The sequence below is a fragment of the Myotis brandtii genome, unplaced genomic scaffold (genome assembly GCF_000412655.1).
Source record: "Myotis brandtii unplaced genomic scaffold, ASM41265v1 scaffold383, whole genome shotgun sequence".
NCBI classification, from domain to species: Eukaryota; Metazoa; Chordata; class Mammalia; order Chiroptera; family Vespertilionidae; genus Myotis; species Myotis brandtii.
In genome coordinates, this window is record NW_005364711.1 from 897312 (window position 1) to 921156 (window position 23845).

The window sequence follows — 23845 nt, forward strand, 5'->3', positions numbered from 1 at the left end:
ACGCTGGATCACCTGAGCCGGGGCATGGGCTTTGCTGAGCCTGAGATCTGGGGCAGAAGACACGGGTGATGTTGCTTGCCTTAAGCCCTAGTTAGTGCTTGTCTGATGCTGTTAATAGAGGGTTTTGAACCCTCAAATACGAACCCGGGAGGTTCCCTCTGTTCCCTCATTAAATCCTGGCAACACCCAGGAGGTGGGTATCATTAGTTCCATTTTTCAGGAGAGCAGATGGAGTTCCGCAGAAGCTAATTTAGCCTGAGTAACGGAGTAAGTGGCCCACCAACAGTCTGCCCGTCCTCCTCAGGTACCAGCCTCATAACCAAGTCTACAGAGTCCAGGGCATGGGACTCTCCTGGAGGGTGGAGGTCATATGAGCAAGAGTCATTGAGGAGCTGGAGAGTCCCAGTGACTAGGGAGGATCCCTGCGAGTGGGAGGGCTTGGATAGGACCCTACCGACCTGCGGGAGAGCCAGCGCTCTTGCAACATAGTGCCCTCCATTCTGGCTGTGTGATTGTGAGACAGGGTTTGGCCCCTGGGCCTGAGTCCTCCTCAGTAAAGTGAGGAGGTGGGACCAGGTTGATTTCTAAGGGGCTTTCTAGGTCTGTAATGACTTTAGTGGTATCGGGGGGGCCAGAACCTCCGCCTGTGTCAGAGGATGAAAAGGTGTAACCAGCCCTAACCGGTTTGGCTCAGTGGATAGAGCCTCAGCCTGCCGACTGAAGGGTCCCAGGTTCGATTCTGGTCTCAATCCCCAATAGGGGGTGTGCAGGAGGCAGCTGACCCATGTTTCTAACTCTCTATCCCTTTCCCTTCCTCTCTGTAAAAAAATCACTAAAACATTTAAAAAAATAAAAAGGTGTAACCAATCTACCTTTTGTTATATCAGTCTAAGCTCCAAAGCGCGCCTTGATGTCCTTTCATTCTCCCAGCCCTGTCACGGAGAACAGGGACTGTCTTCGCGTTGTCAAAGCAGACCTGAGCCTTGGGGAGGTTTGTGGCCGCTTTTCTCTGGTCACAGCCCCTCCCCGACCTGGCCTGCTCCTCCCAATCTGAGCTGGGTTCTCAGAAGTCAGACCTCCATGCCTTGTGGGGGAGTTGACCTTTGAGGTGCAACCATAGCACCAGGACCTGGGTGCAGGCCTTGCTTTTCTCTGACCACAGCCCCTCCCCCACCTGGCCTGCTCCTCCCAATCTGAGCTGGGTTCTCAGAAGTCAGACCTCCATGCCTTGTGGGGGAGTTGACCTTTGAGGTGCAACCATCTGAGGCCCAGCCACCTGGGTCTTCTCTGTTCGTCATAGGAGCCTGCTCTGCCCCTATCAGCTGTGGGTTAGGGCAAGTCGCTGCAGTTCTCTGTTCAATGGGATTGGCTGCGTTCCCCTGGCTGGGAGGCTGCAGAGAGAGGAGCTGTTGGGAAGTGCTTTGTGGGCGGGGTGGGAGTGGCTGGTTGACAGGGCTCCAGCCAGAGCTGGATGTTGAGACCTGGGTTTGAATTCTGGCTGCTTCCTAGCTGGGAATTGGTAAAAGGGGATAATGATAGTACTCATCTCAGAAGGTTATCGGGAGGATTAAATGAAGCGGCCTATAAACGGCATTTCCCAGTGAATGTTCATTTCTGTTACTCCACCCAGGGAGGAGGAGAGCTTGCTGGGCAGAGTGTCAGGTTGCCCAGATCTGTGCCTCGAGAAGGTGCCTGGGCCTGTCCCTGAAGACTGGGGCAGCCTGCCTCTGCCCAAGGGCCCTTCTAGAAGTTCTTATCCATGGAGGCAGGAGGCAAGTAGGGGCAGGAGGGCCCTTCTTAGCCTGCCCCTGATCCATAGCTCTCTCAACCTCCAGGGCCCAGAGCTGGAGTCTGCACCCAGTTTATTTGAATGCCATACACGTTTTCATTTTTAAAAGAAATATATTGATTTTTAGAGAGAGAAAGAAAGGAAGGAAGAGGGGTAGAGAGATAGAAACATCAATGAGAGAGGAACATCATGGATCAGCTGCCTCCTATGGCACCCCTACTGGGGATCAAGCCCGAAACTGGGGCATGTGCCCTGACAGGGAATCAAACTGGCAACCTCTTGGTTCCTGGGTCAATGCTCAACTGCTGAGCTCAACTGCAGCTGGGCACGTTTTGCTTTGTTTTTGTTTTTGTTTTTTTAAATATTTTTATTGATTTTAGAGAGGAAGGTAGAGGGAGAGATAGAAACATCAATGATGAGAGAGAATCATTGATTGACTGCCTCCTGCACACCCCCTACTGGGAATTGAGCCCGAAACCCAAGCACGTGCCTTTGACTGGAATTGAACTGGGGACCCTTCAGTCCGCAGGCCGAGGCTCTATCCACTGAGCCAAACCGGCTAGGGCACGCTTTGCTTTTTGATTCTTGTAACAGGCCTGTCCCCACCACCTCCCCCTTCCCCATTGTCCTGGCCAAGACCTTCAACCACTCTCCTTTCTAGCCCTGCTGCTCTGCTCATTGCTGGTGGCAGAGCCAGCCCCAGTTGGGCAGTGCCGCAGCCTCGGGCGGCTGGCTTGTCTCCATCACTCAAGCCGCTGGTACCTCCCACGTGGAGGACCCAAGTCCCCAGGCTATGAGAGATCCTTAGAACTTCCTTCAATTAGGGAATTGTGGCTATTAAAGTCCTTGGACCGTTTTCCTTTTTCCTTTTTCCTTTTGTCTGGAGCGGTGTGGGCCCCTTTCCACCATCAGGGGACTATTAAGTCTGTTTGGTTAATGGTGGATAAAACCTTTCAAAATCTAGAGTTTGGGAGCTCACTACTAAGAGTGGCTCTGCCTCTCAGAGGCCAAACGGTGGGAGGCCCCTCTCGCCCGGGTCTAGAGGTTTCTTCTAGCTCTGAGCCCTGCTAGGCGTGGCCTGTGCGGGCATGGCCTTCAGCCTTTGGCCCAGTTTGTCTTGGCCACTCTGAGAGGCCAGCTCAAAGGGCATTGTCACAGAGGTTGAGTCTGAAACATCATTAGTGACTTGGCTTTCGGGGTCGAGTTAGTGTGGCCTTGGACTCTGCTTCTGCTCTTTCATTCAAGGTCAGGTTCAGCCCTGAATATCTCTAGTGGCCTGGGAGAGGCAGGAAAGAGGAAGGGCGGGTCAGAGTATGTTGAACCAGCTAATTAGGGGAAGTAAAATGTTTTTTTCCCCCTAGAAATTCTGTGTGCTCCATTTGGACGCATGTCTAATTGTAACACTAGGATCTCGTAACACCAGTTAATAGCGACGTAACGTCAGTCAAACCACCTAATTACTCTGTGCTTCAGTGGCCTCCTCTGTAGAGGGCAGGTAACCCCAACTTCACGGTTTTGCCCTTAGCTTCAACACAAGCAAAGCACTAGAGCAATGCCTGGCTTGCAGCAGCCACGTAATGAACACTCCCTGTGATTCTGACGGTGGTGGTGGCTATTTTCCTCTCCATTTCTATGCCCCAACATTTCACCTGAGCAGGGAGGTAGGGACTAAGATATTATGAAAATTTATAGAAATAGTAAGAGGCCGTGGATGCTATTATCTTCCTTCATGTGTAATGTATCTTTGTTTCTGCAGGTGGCTAGGGGCCTAGCAGTTCTGAATCACCTTAATTCAATGTCAGGGACTTGAGCTGACGGTGGGCTGGTCTATTGCTGGTTTATTCTTCATTCTTAGGGTGTGGCCCTTGGAGGTCCCCGCCTGTGGGGCTGACCAAGTGAGCTCTGGACTCTGATTTTGTCCCCCTGCCTCCCTGAGCTGACAGGCGCTCGCAGCTGTCTTCTGGAATTGGCAGGTGGCTCTGGGAAAACAACCCCAGACGCCAGGCTTATCTCTCCGGGTTTCTTTCTCCTGGATCTTGGCTCTGTAACCCTTCCCTGCCTGCTTTTCTGGTTGCTTGTGGTGGGGAGGGTTGCTCGGAATGACCTCATCTGCCATGACTGAAGCAGCTGTCCCAGCTCGCTCTGTCTCCTCTTTGTGAGCTTGACCACCTTGCGGTCTTCCTTGCCTTAGTTTCATCACCTGTGAAATGGGTGCTGGTGAAAAAGCGCATCATCATACAAGCTGACATGTAGTTTATACCTTACTGAGTGGGCTGAGGACTTCTGTTGTTTCTGGGTTGTTCACGTTACTCCTACTAGCCCTGTGAGGTGGGAACAGCTGTATCTCATTAGTGGCCAAGGAGACTGAGGTGAGAGGCAATTGGACAGCTGGGAACTGGGACTGGAACCTTGGTCTGTCTGGCTCCAAATCCTGTATTTACAGCACTGTCTCCCTAAGAGGATGAAGGGAGGTAGTGAATATGAGAATGCTGAAAAAGGCTACAAGCAGGCAAGACTTGGGGTGGCGGAAACACCCCCTGTGGGATAGGCTCAGGGGATGGTTCGGTGTTGGGTGCCGGTGGGGGCTGGGCCCACGTGTTCTCTCACCCTGTTTTGTTTTCCCCACAGGACAAGCTGAGGTATAAACTGACAGTCATGTACGGTCAGATCAACGGTGCCACGAGAGCGCTGGAGGATGTGAGAGCCAGGCAGAAGGATGTGCGGGTGAGTGGCAGGGCTCTCCACCACCCGCACTGGCCCTGGGCCTCCCTCCGCCTCCAGGCAGGACAGGCTCAGCTGGGATCTCCACAAGGCTCATGGTGGGTTCATTCAGTGTCAGAATTAAACGTCAACCTTGTAAAACATGCCAGAAGCTATGTGCCCAGGAGAGAGCCTTCATAGACCCAAACAGAAGACTAGCTACAAGCCCAGCGTTGGGGGAATCATTAAAAATTAGTGTTGAGCCCTGACCAGTAGGCTGAATGGTTAGAGCATCAGCCCACGCACCTGGTTGGTTGAAGCTGAGTCACCATTCCATCTCTGTTCTAGCCTGCCAGAAGGGCAACAAGTAAGAAGAGTGTTGCGTATATCACTTCCGCTCATGTATATCACTTCTGCTCATACCGAATTAGGAGCAGCTTAGTCACATGACCAAGCCTCACCGCAGGGAGGCTGGGAAATGTAGTCCGTGGCTTCGCAGCCATGTGCCCTCCTGAGACTCCAGGGGTGCTCTCTTCCTGAGAATGAGCACTGGGGGCCATTCGCAGTCACATTGGAGATGGCAGGGTGTAAGGGGTTAGGTAAAGAAATAACTGAATTTCAGTCTCCCTGGACATTGCCCATCTCGTGTACATTTCTGTTTTCATGTTGATTCTGAGCTAGAGCACTGCTGTGCAATAGAAATACAACATGAGCCTTATCTGTAACGTCAGATTAATTTTAACATCGTGAGAAATTAATTTTGGTAATACATTTTATTTAACTTAAAACATCCAAAAAGTGATTATTTCAACACAGAGTCAATGAAGTGTATTAATGAGAGACTTTGCAGTCCTTTTTTTGTACTCCGTCTTTGAAAGCCAGTGTGCATTTCACACAGCACATCTTAATTGGGACGAGGCACCTTTCAAGTGCTCTGTAGACACACCCAGCAAGTGGCTATGGAATTGGGCAGTCTGTTCCTGAGGGTGATATTCTCTAGAAATTTTCTAGAGCAGCTTCATACCCTCTCTTTAAAACAGAAAAATGGCCCACGAACTGCTTCCCAGCTTAAGAAAGAAAAATGGCCCTCACCATTTTGGCTCAGTGGATAGGGCGTCAGCCTGCGGACTGAAGGGTCCCAGGTTCGATTCTGGTCAAGGACATGTACCTTGGTTGCGGGCACATCCCTAGTAGGAGGTGTGCAGGAGGCAGCTGATGGATGTTTCTCTCTCATCGATGTTTCTAACTCTCTATCCCTCTCCCTTCCTCTCTGTAATAAATCAATAAAATATATTTAAAAAAAAAAAGAAAGAAAGAAAAATGTCACCAATGCAGCTGAAGCCCTCACTCTACTATATAAAAAGCCTTCCCTTTTTATATCCCCCTTCCTCTCTTCCAGAAGCAACCACTATCCTGAATTTATTTCCATGGATTTCTTTATACTGCTTTATGTTTGTGTGCCTCCCTTTGGCAATAAATGCTCCCATCCTGTTTGTATCTAAGCTTTCTGTAAAGGCATCAGTACTGTGTGTCTTTTTCTACAAGCTGTTTGTCCCTCATAGGATTTACCCGTGCATCACCCCAGTTCATTAATTCTCATTGCTGTTTAATCTTCCATCCAGTGAATACGCAGTCTGCATATTCAGTCTCCTGTTTCCAGGGTTCTGCTAATTCAAGCAATGCTGCTTGTGAGTGTTCTCATGCACATCTGTGGGGATTTTCCTGGAGTATATTCCTTGAGTTGAGTTGTTGGGTCACAGGGTCCGAGCGCCTTCAAATGCACTAGAAATTGCCAAATTGCTCTCTAAAGTGGTCCTGTCCCTGTGTGCTCCACATCTCCCCAATGCTTGGTCCTGCAGGCTTAGCTTTGTTAGCCTGATGGATGTGTTCTTGTCTTGGCATCTTAGGAGGCTGCTCAAAAGAAGATAGAACAGCTTAGACAAGAATACTTGGAAATGAAGGCGCTCATTGACGCCTCCGAGGCCAGCTCCACGCGGAAGATAAAGGAGGAGGAGAAGAGGGTCAGCAGCAAGTTCGACAATATTTACCAGATCCTCCTCAAGAAGAAGGCAGAGATGCAGACCGTAAAGGAGGAGATTGAAGCTGCCCTGACCAAGGGGGGCGAGTTTGAGTTTCTGGAGGTGGGTCTTGATGAGGACATTGTTGAACACTCTTCCTGCCCAGTATGACAATGTTGATTATGGGGCAACGGGGCCTCAAGGGGTGGGGTCTGTGAGAGGTCATTGAAAGCGTCCCTGACACACAGGCTGTATTCGTTTTACATGCTGTGCGACGACTCACCACAAACACAGCGGCTTAGATCATACATGGACTGTGTCACACTTTCTGTGGCTCAGGAGTCCGGGCGTGGCTTAAGGGGTTGTCTTTTGAGGGTCTCTCACAGGCTGTTTTCTGAGTGTGGGCGGGGCTGCATTCCTTGGTGGTTGAGAAATCCAGTTCCTTGTGGTGCAGGACCAAGGTCCCCCTTTCTTGCTGGCTGTGCAGGCTCCGTTCCTAGAAGCTGCCGCAATTCCTTGCCACATGGCCCTCTCCCAACTTGGCAGCTTACTTGAAAGCTAACGGGAAATTCTCCCTCTAGGAAGGCCCAGCCCCCCTTTTCAGGCCTTTCCCCTGAGTAAGCCTGGCCCATCCAGGAGACTCATCTTTTTGATGAACTCAAAATCAACAGATTTGGGCCCTGGCTGGTGTGGCTTAGTTGGTTGAACATCGATCGTCCCATGCACCAAAAGGTTGCCAGTTCGATTCCTAGAAAGGGTACATGCCCAGGTTGCCGGCTCGATCCCCAGTAAGGGGGAGGGGTGTCTATGCAGGAGGCAGCTGATTGATGTTTCTCTCTCACATCGATGTTTCTCTCCCTCTCCCTTCCACTCTCTAAAATCAATTAAAAAACATACTTTTAAAAATGACATCTGAAAAATTGCTTCACTTTCACTGTCCTGCTTGTTGTCAAGGGATGTGTAACCTTGGGAAGGGGTGGGACTCTTAGGGGCCATCTTGGAATATTGCCTACTGCATGCACCTCGCTCTCTTCCCTAATCCCTCCTCCACATGGTCCCTGGAAGTGTCTTTTTTTTTTTTTTAAATATATTTTTATTGATTTCAGAGAGGAAAGGAGAGGAAGAGAGAGATAGAAACATCAGTGATGAGAGAGAATCACTGACCAGCTGCCTCCTGCACACCCCACACTGGGAATTGAGTCTGCAGCCGGGTGTGTGTCCTGACTGGGAATCCAACCGTGGTTTATAGGTCGACAGTCAACTTCTGAGCCATGCCAGCCAGGCTGGAAGCATCCTTATAAAGCACAGAGCCCTCCGCCCTTTCTGACTTCATGTTCCTTAGCACGGCCCCCAGGCCCTTGATGACCGGGCCCTGCCTTTGCCAGCAGCCTCATGTCTTGCTGCCCACCCCCAGCCCATGCTTCGTGCTGTGACCACAGCAGAGCACTCGCCATTCGTCCTGGCACTGGATCATGTTCCAGGGTCCCCAGTTTCCTCCGTCCTCCCTGGATCCCATTGTTTTGCCATTACTGACAATCAGAGCGTGCCCCCCACCTCTGCCGAAGCTCTTGACGTTGTGCTAGATGTGTTTTCCTGTCTGTTTAGGCTGTCAGCTCCGTTCAGTGTGGCCCAGCCTTTAAGGCCACCTTTCTTCTTCCTGGCATGTCCAGCCCTTGCAGAATGCCTGGCATGCAGTGGGTGTTCTGGTGAGCCCACTGATTGGGTGACGTGCTCTGACCCCTCCAAGGCCCAGATTCCTTATTCAGGTCCGGGGGAGGGTTCAGGAGTGGCTGGTCCACCCTAGGCTGGAGGGTGTTAGCTTCTTCTCATTCCGGTGTGTTGGGGTAGCTGCCTCGAGCTCTCTGAGAAGGGTTCTGAACCCACATTTGGGCCTCTTCATACCCTGTGACCTGACTCTTGTTTCAAAGTTTGGGACAGCCCGGAAGACACCCTTCCTTTTCATCGGATGTGCCCTAGCTGAGTCCTGCATGCTTGAGACCTCCCTGTCCATCCCAGAACCTGTGTTCACAGCTGGTCCTGAGTCTCCCGTGCTGCCTCAGCCACAGCTGGAGGAGTGGAGGGAGCGTTTTCCATGGCGCTCAGGGGACCTGGGTCCCAGCTTTGTCCCTGCCACTAATTGTGACCAGGGTTCCTGTCAGGTCACTTGTCATTTCTAGACGTCAGTTTCCCCATCTGTCAGGGGAACAACCTCTGAGGGTCCTTCCAGTTCCAGATCACTGTCTTAAAAGTGGCACTTTAATGCCCAGCGACCTCAGGCCTAGAATTGGGAAGGCTGATGGGACTATAATTGGGGAGGCGGGGTGGGTGAGGTGGGCACAGGGCAGCTCCTCCCGGGCTTCTGGAGGCTGAGCCCAGGCCCTGGCTTCCTGGAGCCACCTGCACTGACCCCCGGGCTTGTTCCAGAAAGCGGCACAACTGCAGGCGGTCTCAACGAAGCCAGTCTACGTCCCCAAGGTGGAGCTGAATCACGAGCTGATAAAGGGCGTCAGCCAGAGCACCGCGGACCTCAAAACCGAGCTGAAGCGGTGCCTCAGGAAGCCCGAGGAGCCCCTCACCTCAGGTAACCATCCGCACCTCCCCACGGACCCCACTGAGACCCCTGACTCTGGATGGGTCCCCTCAGCAGTTTGGGGTGCAAGAGAGGGCCGTGATCCAGAGCACTGGGACTTAGTTTCAGGGGTCCTGCCATGAAGACTCCCAGTACCTCCTCATGGAGGGCTCGGCCCCATGAAGGAGCATAAAGCTGTGGACGAATTAGCCCCCCTGCTACCTCAGTGGTCCCTGGTCTGGGGGAGGGAGGGGCGGACACCTCTGTGTCATCACTATGAGCAAGGGCCTCCTCCCGTTGTACGCTGGAAGATTCTGAAGCTGAGAGGGTGCAGAGGTCACAGAGCGGGTGCTGGTGGCAAGACTCGACCCCAGCTACATTTTAAGCCAGAGAAAAGAGGGAACGCCCCAGAGTGGTCCTCCTAGGACAGAGATGGTGAACCTATGACACGCGTGTCAGAGGTGACACGCAAACTCATTTTTTTGGTTGATTTTTCTTTGTTAAATGGCATTTAAATATATAAAATATATATCAAAAATATAAGTCTTTGTTTTACTATGGTTGCAAATATCAAAAAATTTCTATATGTGACACGGCACCAGAGTTAAGTTAGGGTTTTGCAAAATGCTGACACGCCGAGCTCAAAAGGTTCGCCATCACTGACCTAGAGGGTATTATTCTAAGTAAAATAAGTCAGACAGAGAAAGACAAATGCCATATGATTTCACTTATTTGTGGAATCTAAGAAACAAAATAAACAACCAGAATTGAAACAGACTCATAGATACAGAGAACATTTTGATGGTTGCTAGATAGGAGGCAGGTGAGGGATGGGTGAAAAAGATGAAGGGATGAAGAAGTACAAATTGGCAGTTACAGAATAGTCATGGGGATGTAAAGTACAATATAGGGAATACAGTCAATATTGTAATAACTATGTATGGTGTTAGACGGGTACTAGATTAATTGTGGTAATCACTTAGTAAGTTATATAATGTCTAATTACTGGGGTATACACTTGAAACTAATATAATGTATGTCTACTGTAACTGAAAAATAAAAACATTATTTAAATCACTGCAGCCTGCGTGCTGGGAGGGGCTGTGTGTGCTGTCTGACCCATGAGCATTAGATATTCGAGTTGCCTGGATCAGGGCCCGAGAATGTGCATTTTCTATGGGTTCCTGGTGATGCTGATGCTGCTAGTTGGGACAAGACAACACTTGGAGAACCGCTGTTTTCGCTAAGTCAGTTTCCATAGGCACACACTCCAGATAGTTCTTAAGGACTATTGCGATACTTGGCCAGCACGTGGCTTTTGCTGACTCTATTTTTGTCTTTTGCACTTTTCCTTTTATGGAGATACAATTTACGTCCAGTAAAATGAACAGATCTTAAATACAGTTAGATAAATTTTGACCAATGCATTCGTGTGTGGTACTATTATTACCCACATCAAGATAAAGTATTTCCATTACCCCAGAAAATTCCATCATGCTCCTTCCACTCCAATCACCATGGAGCTATTTGCCTGTTGACCCCTTATCTTTGTCAAGTTAAAACATCCTAGCTTTTTCAGTATGGATCACATTTATGCAAATGAATGTTATTATGGTCTTTGGAAAGCATCATTGTGTTGTGCTTTACAATGTCTTAATTCTGGAATTTTTTTTTTTTTTCTCAGAAGAAGAAAAGAAACCCAAGAAAGTTCGTAAGTTATGCATTTCTGCTCTGTTTGTTTCTTGAGATAGGCTGAGCGCAGGACTAAATGCCGACCTGTCTCATCGGGATTCTGTGATGGGGCCCCAGTTCTAGGATTATATTCTGTAATAGCAGGTTGGAGGTGAGGACAAGTGTAAATGAAGAGGTTCACATACTGTTCTCAGGTTGGAGGTGACGACAGGTGAGCGTAGCCCGTCTGGACTCACCTGTGTTGCCCTGGCTGTCCAGGTGTGCGTCTGTACAAGTGACTCTTTTTTTTAAAGTTTTAAAAAAATATTTTATTTTTATTGACTTCAGAGAGGAAGGGAGAGGGAGAGAGAGAGAAACATCAATGATGAAAGAGAATCATCCATCAGTTACCTCTTGCACGCCCGAACATGTGCCTGCAACCCGGGCATGTGCCCTGACAGGGAGTCGAACTGTGACCTCCTGGTTCATAGGTGGACACTCAACTATTGAGCCACACTGGCCGGGCAGAAGTGACTCTTGAAAATCAGTTTAGAAGGGAGTAGAGGCCATCAGGTCACTCTGTGTCATGTCCCCAACATTTGTTCCTTCTTCCTCATCCCCAGCCGCTGCTGCTGTCTCACCCAACAAACTTCCCATCTTTGGGTCCTCGGAGCAGCTAGGGGATTTAAAACAAGCTGGCTTTGAGGGTGAGTTACTGTGGACGAGGGCCAGTGGGAGGTCTACTCTGAATTTGTTCTGAAAATGGCTCTCTCTTTCCTCACCCAGCTGCAGCCAAACCCACCCCCGTGCAGCCAAACTCGGTGTCTCTCAAGGCCAAGGTGCTGGAGAACTTCTTAGCCAAGTCCAGACCTGAGCTCCTGGCGTGTGAGTAGCATCTGCAGGCAGTAGCTGTTGCCGAAACCCATCGGTCCCACTGCCAACTCTCTCCTCTGGTTTTCCTTTTGGCTCCCTGCCATTCCAAAGCCTTGCCACGCACCATAACGTCTCCCTCTCCCACCCAGCTTCTGTGTCACAGAGAAGAGAGGCGCTCGGAAGGGGCCTCCCTCATCCTCTCATTGCCGTCTCACTTGACTCCATACCCTCTCTCTCCTTTCTCTGTTCACTTCCTCAAGGCCAGTTCCTCGGCCAGGACTCTGGATCTTACCCCTTTTGCTCTCTTTGGAACTTTCTGTTCTCAGTTAGGCCTCAGTTATGGATGGATGGATGAATGAGTAGATGGATGGACGGATAGATAGATGGATGCATGGAAGGACTTTTGCTCTCTCTGGAACTTTGTGTTCTCAGTTACGCCTCAGTTATGGATGGATGGATGAATGAGTGGATGGATGGACTGATGGATGGACGGATAGATAGATGGATGCATGGAAGGAGGAGGGACAGATGGATGGATAGATGGGTGGGTGGATGCATGGATGGATACAATAGTAAGTAGATGGATAGATGGGTAGGTGGATGGATGGGGGAATGGATAAAACAAATGAGTAATAATCCCAGTTGAGAAAAGGTATAAAAGTGAGAGCGCTTGGGCTCCTTGTAATTGATTGCTTGGGGCGATGCTTTTGTAGATGCTGTTAAGGTCATCCTGGACTACAACACTGCCTACAGCAAGGTGGCTCTCTCGGAGAACTACACTGTGGCCTCTGTGGCCGAAACACACCAGAGCTACCGGCCACATCCCCAGAGGTTCACATACTGTTCTCAGGTGCTGGGCTTGCACTGCTACAAGAAAGGGATCCACTACTGGGAGGTGGAGCTGCAGAAGAACAACTTCTGTGGGATGGGCATCTGCTACGGCAGCATGGCGCGGCAGGGCCCTGAGAGCCGGCTCGGCCGCAACTGTGCCTCCTGGTGCGTGGAGTGGTTCAACAACAAGATCTCCGCCTGGCACAACAATGTGGAGAAAATCCTGCCCACCACCAAGGCCACGCGCGTTGGCGTGCTTCTCAACTGCGACCACGGCTTCGTCATTTTCTTTGCTGTTGCTCTTGACAGGATCCACGTGATGTATAAGTACAAGGAGGACTTTACTGAAGCTCTGTACCCGGCCTTCTGGGTGTTCTCTACAGGTGCCACGCTCTCCATCTGCTCTGCCTAGTAGGCAGGCCCTGGACACTGGCCGACTGCCCGGGGAGCGCCCAGGACTCTAGTGAAAAGGCTGCAGGGGGCTCTTGGAGATCTTCCCTGACAGTCCCAGGGGTTGCCAGGATGGGAGGGGAGTTGATGGAAGGTAAGAGGGTGGGGAGATGGGATAAGGGAGGAATTTGGCCAGAAAAGTGTGGGGGTGATTGTCTTGTGGGCAAGGAAGCATTTCTATGTCCTGTTGCTCCTCAAGGCAGGATCGCCCCCCGCCCCCCCCACCTCCCCTGGTTCTGGTAGATCCCCAGGCTGCTGGGTGGCTGGACAGCGCTTTGGGGATAAAGTCACCAGTGCCCCTTTCCTCCTGGAGAGCATCTCGGGCCACTGCAGTCCTTTCTCGGACCCCTTGGTGGATGCCCCCATGCTGTCTTCCCATCTCGGGTTTCAGTTATTCTCTTCAGGGCTATTCAACTCTACAGAGCAGCGACTTTCAACCTTTTTCATCTCATGGCACATAAGCTAATTACTAAAACTGTGGCACACCAACAAATATATTTTTTGCCATTCTGACAAAAAAAGAAAGATACAAATTTGATTGATTCACACCGAACAGTTATTGTTGTGTTGGCTGTTGTCATTTTCTAATTTGACAATCTAAGGGAAAAGAGGTCCGTGCCGCTGACTAAATAGTCAGGTATTGCAATGTTTTAAAAATTCTTGTGGCTCACCAGTGTGCTGTAGCACACCTGTTGAAAATCGCTGCAGTAGATTCAAAAAAAAAAATTCCAACTGTTTGAATGGCGATATGATTCACCCTCCCTTCCCGCCAGTACCCGCATGTGAGGACTGGGGGTGAATGCTCAGATTCCTGGTTATTTTTTGTGCTTGAGGGCAGGTCTCCACACAGACCAGAGTTTCCCCAAAAAGTGGGTCCTCTTCCTCCCCTGGAAAATAGCCTCACCTCCCTTCCTGTCCTCATCACCCCGTTGAGAATTTTTAAGTGTTTACTCCAACAGGAACCTTTTCTGTCTCGGGCCATGATCTGAATCAGCCGATGTTGTATTTCTTCTTCTTTTTAAAATCCTCACCCAAAGACATGCTTTGAGAGAGGAAACAAAAGAGGGGGAGAGAGAGAGAGAAGTACAGACAGACATATCGATGTGAGAGAGAAACATCTGTTGGTTGCCTTCCATATGTGCCCCCACCTGGGACCGAACCCACAACCCAGGTTATGTGCCCTGACTGGGAATTGAACTGGCAACCTGTTGGTGCACAGGACCACACTCAACCAACTGAGCCACTCCGGCTGGGCATAAGTTATAGAATTTCTAATTCAAGGTCAAGGTGACCCAGGTCCCATGTGAATGGAAACCTCTCCCAGTCCCAAGTATTACAGAAGGCATCTCATGGCTGTAGCCACAGAACCTCGCTGGAGGCCTTCTCCCCACAGCCTAGGCTTTGGGGCAGGGAATCCTGACCTGGTTGCCAGGGGTGTGTGGCTTTGGTCTTGTTAGAGTATCTTGCCTTCTTATTGGTACCTCTCCTCAGGGTAGCTGCCTCTCCCCAGGATTGTGGGATACAGAGCTGGCATAGCTGAGCAGCTAGCTAAGCCCCATCTCTGAAACCTGTTATCATAGGAGAGGTTGTATGTAGCTGCCTCAGGGACCATACTAGCTCATCTGGGGTGACTACCTACAGCTGGGATGACCTTCTAGCAGATCCCATGGGGAACAGCACCTTCCTGTTCATCCCGACCACAGGCTGCTGACCCACCGCTGGCTCTTGCATGAGTCGGAGGCCTGTCACTGGCCCTCGCCCCTTTCGCTGTCTTCTTCCTTTGAGCCAATTCTAGATGTGGGCATGGACCAGGCTAGAGCTCAGGAAGACCAAAAGGATCGGCGAGGGAACGAGCTACAGGATTCTAGCACAAGGGGCTGTTTTCCTGCAGTGTTTCCGTGCAGTGAAAATAACCCCAGTCCGTGAAGGGGCGGGAGTGAATGGAGGGCTGGAATTTCCCGAGCTCTCTCTCTATCCTCATGTCAGGATGTGCGTGGAAGGAATTTCACCTCTTGTGGTGGAATGAGTCCTGCTCTGGGTTTGCCCGAGAGAGGAGCTTAGGCCAGGCCCTTTGTGGTATGAAAAGGCGGTCACCATGAGGGTCTGGAGACTCCAGACCTTTTCATGTGAAGGTGAAGCCTCTCTGGCCTTGTGCTGGCATTCCAGGGCACAGGCAGGCCCAGGGCACGTGGTGTTCCTGACAGGTGTGGATCTGTGTCATCTCCCGACAGGGACTGTCCCTTCCTTGGGGGAGAGACCATCCTTGTAGGGGAGGCTTCCCTGCCGTCGTTGACATGTGGTTATCAAACGTTTTCTTCCCTTGCTACCGGGAAGAAAGGTTCTCTGATGATTCTTCTCTGCTTTTGGGGATGGCCAAAAGCATCTACGTTGACCTTCTGAAACAGTAGCCTTGTCTGGAGCCAAGTCGTACTTGGGAGTCAGCTGGGCTTAGAGGAGAATTCCCAAGACGAACCCAGGGTCCTACTGTGGCTCTCTCCCGCAGAAATGAAGGCCACAGAGGGGGCGCTTCCCCGGCCATCGGCCGCTCAGGAAAGGGAAGCACACGTCCCTCTGTCTATAAGAGAGGCAAGTAGGTAACCTGAGCTCTGCGCAAGGTGCTTTGGGGGTGTAAGTGAGGCGCACACCTTGCTGTCTCGAACCTTACATTCCCTGGCCTTGTAGGGCTACTGCCTAACCCTGGAGTCCTAGGGTTGGAGGAACCTTTGCATTCATCTGACTTCTCGCTTTGCAGAGAAAGTCCAATGGGGAGGTATGGGTGATGCTGACTGCTCTCGCCAGCCCATCATGGAGGAGATGCTTCCTCGAGGCCTCCTGCATGCGTCCTGGTACCCCAGGGAAGTGTCAGAAATTTCCAGAGACACAAACATAAAAATACATCCCAGACCTGGGTGTTAGGGACTGTCTCGGTCACTCTGGCACGAGAAAGCAAAGGTCAGGGTCAAGTTTCTGTACAATTCAAGATTGGTTGGCTGGTTCCTCCTGTTTTAATGACTCTGAAATGGATAATTGATAGGTTATCGCTTACCTTATGCTGACCCCCATTGATTTTAGTTAATCAGAAGTACCCGAGCTGTTATTTCATGAGCTTGTTTATTTTAGCGTTGATTCTTTACGAGATAATCAGGGCTATGAGTATGGATCTTTTGAAACTTGTGGGAAATACGAGGACCAAGGCTGGCTGACTTGCCTTAGAAGCTTGGAATGTAGGAAACCAGTGTTTGGTGTTCTTCCTTGCAGCTCAGTGTGTGTAGACAGTGTGACCCATCACACTGGGGTGAGCGAATGAGGTGCCCAGGGGCCTCTGGTCACCCAGGCCCCACCCAGCTGCTCCCAGATGTTGAGATGTCAGCAGACCTATAGCCCATTTGAGACTGGCCATGGGCGAGAATTCCTGATAGGATGTCCCTCTGGGCTTTGCTTCAGGATAATCCGAGGATGGGTGTAGGGAGAAGGGGTGGGGTATGAATGAAAGGGTGAGCCACAAGCTGGTAATCAATGAAACAGTTGCAGGATAGGATAGTTCATTAAAATATTCTTTCTACTGTTGCATATTTTGAAAACTTTCACAATAAAAAGTTTTAAAAATGAAATAAAGCATAGCCCAGGCCAGCGGTAGGCCCTGCCAGGTGGATTTTATCTGTTTGCAGAGGTAAGAGTTGTGGGAGGTGTGGGTTTGAGTCATCCCTTCTTATCTGTGGGGTATGTTCCATGACCCCCGTGAATGCTTGAAACCAAGGATAGTACTGAACCTTATGGATATTGTGCTTTTTCCTATACGTACATACTTATGATAAAGTTTCATTTATAAAATTAGGCACAGTAAGAGATTAGCAATAATAACATAATAAAATAGACCAGTTATGACAATATACTGTAATGAAAGTTATGTGAATGTGCTCTCTCTCTCTTTCTCTCTTTCTCTCTTTCTCTCTTTCTCTGAAAGTGTCTGATAACTGAGAAGGCTACTAAGTGAGGAACGGTGGGGAGCTATACAGCGTGAATATGCTGGAAGAAGGGATGACTTACCTACCCAGGTGGGATGGGGTGGGACTTCATCATGCTACTCAGAACTGTGCACGATGTAAAACTTATGAATTGGTTATTTCTGGAATTTCTCGTTTAATATTTTCAGACCACCATTGACAACGGGTAACTGAAGCTGTGGAAAGTGAAAGCATGGATAAGGGGTATGGGGTGCGGCTACAGTGTTTGGACAGGTTCAAGCCTTGGACTAATGAGAGGGCACAGTCCTCTCGTGGCCACGTGCAAGTCCCAGCCTGGAGGGCGGAGCCTTCCCAGCACAATTAGCCAACAGCTGTAGCTGTAAGCTTGAACCTGTGGTCCGAACACGTGGCCTGAATGATATAGTTCAGGTGCATGTAGTTGAGTAGGGTTGAAACCAACGAGAATGTTGTAAACATCTTGATCACGCCCCTACTTTGCCTTGTGGCATCTGCTATAAAATAAAGACACGGCTTGTGGGCGCTGGCGCTGTCTCCTCATCAGGGAAGCAGCGTCCCACCGAGACCCAGCTTTCCTCCTCTTGTCTGTCTTTTCTAAGCCTTTCACCCGCCCACTCAGGGTCACTGAACCAGGCTGAGCTGGCATGGCACATAAGGCGCCCTGGGGCTGAGTATGCCATGGCCGTGCCGGCTCCCCACAAAGGGGAGACTATTATAATAAAGAATTTCACTGTCCTTTGTCCCTGGTTTCCAGAGGGGAGATTCTGAATCCTTGGCATTTCCCCAGTAAGAGGAGTGTCTTGGTCATTCACGAGCCCCTTGGGTCACCTGAGTTTATGCTAGGAGTTGAGATGACCCAGGATGGGGCCTGGTCATCAGAAAGGCCAACCATGAGGTTAGAAGGTTGGGACTTCAAGCCAGCCTGACCTCCATGGTGTGAGAGGGCCTGGAGGTGGATTCAATCAGTTATGCCTTTGTAATGAAACTCCGAAAAAATCTCTGGACGTTGAAACTCTGCTGAACACAGGGATGCACCCCGGTTCCACGGCCGTGGGGAGGGTGGAGGGTACAGAAGCTCTGCACTTGGGTCCCCCCGAGACGTCACTCTGTCTCTCTTCCTTTGGCTGGTCTTGATTTGTATCCTTGATAAGCAAACTGTAATCATAACTGTAGCCCTTTTCTGAGGTCTGTGAGTTCTAGTGAATCATCGAACCTGAAGGAGGTTGTGTGCTATACACTGGATGCTTGTGTAGCCCCAAGATCCAAATGTTGAAACCTCACCCCCAATGTGATGGAAATGGAGGTGATTAGGTCCTGAGGGTGGAGCCCTCATGAATGGGATTAGTGCCCTTAATAAAAGACCCCACAGAGCCCCCTTGTCCCTTCTGCCATGTGAGGACACAAGAAGACACCAGGTACAAAATCTGCCTGCACTTGCATCTTGGATTTCCAGCCTCCAGAACTGTGAGAAATAAATGTTTGTTGTTTAAGCCACCCAGTTTACGGTGTTTCTGTTATAGCAGCTCAGACCAAGACGTCATGGGAACCTTCTGGATTTGTGGCCAGTCGGTCAGAAGTGCGGTGGCCTGGGGACCACTGAAGTGTGGCTGGTGTCTGAAGTGAAGACAATCTTGCTGGGACTGGGACCTTCAGCCTGTGGAGCCTGGCTCCGGGGCCAGGTGGTTCAGAATCGAGGTGGGGGGACTTGCCACCTTTGAATAGGCCCTTCGTGGCCCACCTGTCAGAGTAAAACACTGTCCTTCAAAGGAACTTCCCGTGTTTTCTCTCCAGTGTCAAGTCTCCAGGGTTTTGTTCCCTTTCACTCCCACCACTGGCAGTGTTTTCTTCCTCACTGTTACTGTACCCACAAAAGCACTCGGTATGTCAGCTATAGGCTTGTCCTCCCGTTCAGAGATGCCACTTAAATTGTCATGGAATATTCTTCTGTTCTGATAAAAAGCTCAGGACAATAACCTGACTCCTCAGTAGAAGTACAACAAAGCTGCCCGCCAGTGTGCATGTGCGATGAGGGGCTAATCCTTTTTGCTGTTGTCAATCCTTTTTTCCATTGCTTTTCAGAGTGGAAGGGAGGGAGGGGAAGAGAGAGAAAGAGAAACTAATGTGAGAGAGACATCGATTGGTTGTCCCCATACCTGCCCTGACGCAGGCCAGGATTCGAACCTGCAACCCAGGTACGTGCCCTTGCCTGGGAATCAAACCCATGACTCTTCGGTGCTCGAGTCGACACTAACCACTGGCCAGGGCTACAAGGGGCTAATTTTTGTTTTTTTGATGTTATTGATTTCAGAGAGGAAGGGAAAGGGAGAGAGCTCATTGACTGGATGCCTCCTGCACGCCCCCTACTGGGGATTGAGCCCACAACCTGGGTATGTGCCCTGACTGGAAATCGAACCATGATCTGGTTCATAGGTTGATGCTCAACCACTGAGCCACACTGGCTGGGCATATTGTGAAACAATCTTAATTACTCAAAGCCAGCGGTTCTCAACCTGTGGGTTGCGACCCCTTTGGGTGTCGAACGACCCTTTCACAGGGGTCGCCAAAGACCATCGGAAAACACATATATAATTACATATTGTTTTTGTGATTAATCACTATGCTTTAATTATGTTCAATTTGTAACAAGGAAATTGGGGGTCACCACAAGATGAGGAACTGTATTAAAGGGTCACGGCATTAGGAAGGTTGAGAACCACTGCTCTAAGCAGACTCTTAAAAAGGCAGGTCTAAGAGGGACGGGTAGACACAAATGTGATAGGATTCTAGGTCCCTTTCGGGTGATCGGCTCTATAGGGATTTCCCAGGAGGTTTATGTCCTAGCACCTCATCTATGGATGGAATGTGAGTCTAGGACAGTGATGGCGAACCTATGACACGCGTGTCAGAGGTGACACGCGAACTCATTTTTTTGGTTGAATTTTCCTTGTTAAATGGCATTTAAATATATAAAATAAATATCAAAAATATAAATCTTTGTTTTACTATGGTTGCAAATATCAAAAAATTTCTATATGTGATACGGCACCAGAGTTAAGTTAGGGTTTTTCAAAATGCTGACACACCGAGCTCAAAAGGTTCGCCATCACTGGTCTAGGATGTGAGAAGACGCTTCACCGCTAACTGGCTCTCACACACCATTTCCAAATGTTTCCATTAGTTTCCAATGATGCCTTTAGGTTTCCATTGCACCACCGGTTCATCTTAGTAAAACATCCGTGAGGGCCCCCTTTTGTACTCATCTCACCTGTCTTCCACGAGGGTCCCATGGCCTTGAAGGGTCCCATTCCAACTCAGCTTTCTCAGAGGTGTCTCCATGACAAGAGAGATTTCTCACTCTTGTACCCAGGCCCATGGCTTATCCTCACTGGGCCCTGGCAGCGTACCACTGTGCCCATCTCAGGCTGGTCCAGCCTTGCCACCAGTTCTTCCAGGTGGGTCTTGCCCAGGCCAGTCCTGGGGCCGGGAGCCCAGTGGACAGATGACCAGGAGTCCGAGTGCTCTGTCAGTGTTTGCTCACCACCGGATCCACCCCCTGCTGGCTGGATTGGCCCACTCCGGGACTGGACCTCAGGGTTTCAGAACCCTCGGTGGCTGGAAGCAGGGTCAGAAGGTCTATTCTAAAATCACCTGGGAAACAGGTCCGACAGCTAAGAGTGGAATCATGGACTTTTTCTCTGGGCAGATACTTTCCTTGTCTGGGGCCAGAGAGCCTGGGTGAACTCAGATCATCGATGACATAATCCAAGTGCAAACACTTCAGACTGGGCTGCTAAGTGGTTATCAATGTGTGGGCATGGAGTGGTTCATCGTCTTCCACTGTTTGTGGGATCAGTGGTGATGTCTCTGCTTTCATTTCTGATGTAATTTGTGTCCTCTCTCTCTTTTTCCCCTTCGCTTGGCTAGGGGCTAATTGATTTTATTTATTCATTTTGAAGAATCAGCTTTTGATTTCATTGATTTGCTCCATTGATTTCCTGTTTTCAAATTCACTGATTTCTGCTCTGCTCCTTAGTGCTTCTTTTCTTTTACTCCCTTTGGATTTAATTGGCCTCCTTTTACTAGTTTCCTAAAGTGGGCCCTTAGATGATTGATTTTAGAGCTTTCTTCTCTTTTAATATATGCATTCAATGCTATAAATTTTCCTCTAAACACTGTTTTCACTGCATCCTGCAATTTTTAAAAAAATGTTTTTTAGGTACGTCAGCGGCGCGTCTTGAGGAGAGGCGAGCCCGCGGAACCGCTGTTTTCACTGCATCCCGCAATTTTTTAAAAAAAATGTTTTTTAGGTACGTCGGCGGCGCGTCTTGAGGAGAGGCGAGCCCGCGGAACCGCAGCGATGACTAAGGCTGACGTCAATCCGAAGGCCTACCCTCTCGCAGATGCCCACCTCACCAAAACACTATTGGACCTCGTTCAGCAGTCATGTAACTACAAGCAGCTTCAAATAGGAACCAATGCGGTCACCGAAACCCTTAACAGAGGCATCTCTGAGTTCATTGTGTTGGCTGCAGACACAGAGCCCCTGGACATCATCCTGCACCTCCCGCTGCTGTGTGAGGACAAGAATGTGCCCTACGTGTTTGTGTGCTCAAGCACTCGCTGCGGCGGGCCTGCGGGGCCTCCGGGTCTGTCATCGCCTGTTCTGTCACCATCAAAGAAGGCTCCCAGCTGAAGCAGCAGATCCAGTCCATTCAGCAGTCCATTGAAAGGCTCTTAGTCTAAACCGGTGGCCCCTGCCACTCTCTCTCTCTCTCTCTCGCCTCCTCCCCCGCGGGTTGTGTATCATATTATCTGTATTACCATGTAGGCTTTCCAGCTACCTTCTATTGTCATAAAATATTGTAGTAGTAAATCTTTTTATATTTTTGAACTATTTTTGTTTTGTCTTATAGATTATCATCCCCACCCCTACCCCACCCCTGCCCTTAAACCTCCTCTTCCACTTTCCCTCTGCCATCTTTCCTCCCTTTTGAAAAATGAACTAAGGCCAGAACAGGTGGAAGCAGAGTGGTGACACCATTCAAAGGCAGGAAAGAGACAGGGTAGAGATCTGGTTCCAGCTTTGAGGCACTAACTCCCTTTTGTGAAGTAGACACCACCCGCTTGCTCTCCCTTGTGCCTGGCATACAGAATCATTCCATACATGATCCAGGGGTTCTGTTGCTCTCTAGGGGGATAATGCATCATTTGGGGAAGAAGCATGTATCCTGTGAGGTTGGTCGTTGTATGCCCAGGTGTCATTTGTTAATGTACCCTACTGTTTGCTTTTGGTAATATGATATGTCCATCCCCCCTCAACCCCCCCGCCCCCCCCCCCCCAAAAAAAACAACCTCCCAATTGTGCCCCTGAGGGTGGCAGGACAGCAGCATTCCAAAAGTGGCCTGGGCTAGTGAGACACGGAGCAGTTGGCCTAGGTCTTAAAGGAGTCTGGAGTGGCGAGAGAAAGTAGAGTCAACTGGTGCTGGACTGAAGGATGCTGGGCAAGTCTCGGAGACATGGAAGCTACAACAGAGGTGAGGGAGTCCAAGGAAACATCCTTTCTGGTGAATAGATTTCTTCAGTGGACACTTGGTATCAGCTCTGAGAGCCTTTACCCATTTCCTGTCCTGCCATGATGTGGGTCAGATGTATGTGTTCTTGATCATGTCAGAAGGACAGTGCTTGCCCGACTGGTTTGGCTCAGTGGATAGAGCGTCGGCCTGCGGACTGAAGGGTCCTGGGTTCGATTCCGGTCAAGGGCATGTACTGGTTGCAGGCACACCCCCAGTAGGGGGTGTGCAAGAGGCAGCTGATCGATGTTTCTCTCTCTCATTGATGTTTCTAACTCTCTATCCCTTTCCTTTCCTCTCTGTAAAAAATCAATAAAATATATATTTTTTAAAAAAAGGACAGTGCTAATGTGTCATTGTTGTGAGAGTCCTAGTAAAGAAATATATTCATACTACAAAAAAAATGTTTTTTAACTGATTTTTTTCTTTTTTTAAGAGAGAGAGGAAGGCAGAGGGAGAGAGAGAGAGGCAAACATTTTGCCTCCCACACCCACCCCGACCAGGGATCAAACCGGCAACCTGGGCATGTACCCTGATCAGGAATCGAAAGGGCAACCTCTACCTCTTGGTACACGGGATGACGCTCAGCCAACTGAGCCACACTGGCCAGGGCCACGCATTTTGATAGGTTGTATTTTCATTTTAATTTAGTTGAAAACATTTAAAAATTTCTCTGGAGATTTGACCCATGTGTTATTTAGAAAGGTGCTGATTAATCTCCACATTTTTTTGGGGGAAGGGGGGGTTTCAGTTATCTTTCTGTTACTGATTTCTAGTTTAATTCTACTGTGGTCTGAGAGCAGACATGGTATGATTTCTCCTGTTAAATTTGTTAAGGTGGTCCTGGCCGGCTGCTCAGTGGTTAGAGCGTTGGCCCTTGGACTGAAGGGTCGCAGTTTGATTCCCAGTCAAGGGCACATACCTGGGCTGTGGGTTTGATCCTCAGCCCCGGTAGGGATGAGTGCAGGAGGCAACCAGTTGATGTGTCTCTCACATTCATGTTTTTCTCCCTCCCTCTCTCTCTCCTTCCCTCCCTCCCTCCCCTGCTTCCTCCCTGTCTTTCCCTCTCTCTTCCACTCTCTCTAAAAATCAATGGAAAAATATCCTCTGATGAGGGTTAACAACAACAACAACAACAATTTGTTAAGGTGTGTTGTATGGCTGGAATGTGGTCTATGTTGGGGAATGTTTCAGTGAGTTTGCTGCTGTTGGAGAAGTCATCTGTGGATGTTTGGTTCTGAGGCTTGCTCTGTCTCTTCATCTGGGGCTTCTTGCCTGTTGGTAAGCCGTGTACTTCCTCTTGCTGGTCAGACAGGACCTGCTGGGCGAAGGGAACTGCGTGTGGTCGTGTGGTCAGTAGGCCTTGGCAGTGTGGCTGGGAGGTTGGGGG

At 49.7% G+C, this 23845-nt stretch overlaps 1 protein-coding gene and 1 pseudogene across 1 annotated transcript in view; both read left to right on the plus strand.

Moving 5' to 3' along the window:
• The window catches only part of TRIM25 (tripartite motif containing 25), a 9736-nt gene extending 502 nt beyond the window's left edge, over window positions 1-9234 (plus strand). Inside the window, exons 2-5 of the mRNA XM_014544825.1 lie at window positions 2975-3034; window positions 4418-4513; window positions 6397-6630; window positions 8932-9234. Of these exons, the coding sequence (XP_014400311.1) occupies window positions 2975-3034; window positions 4418-4513; window positions 6397-6630; window positions 8932-9219 (678 nt within the window). The 3' untranslated portion in view covers window positions 9220-9234. The remainder of the gene's footprint in view (window positions 1-2974; window positions 3035-4417; window positions 4514-6396; window positions 6631-8931) is intronic.
• Window positions 9235-10227: 993 nt separating this feature from the next.
• Window positions 10228-21996, plus strand: LOC102244645 (annotated as a pseudogene).
• Window positions 21997-23845: the final 1849 nt, after the last annotated feature.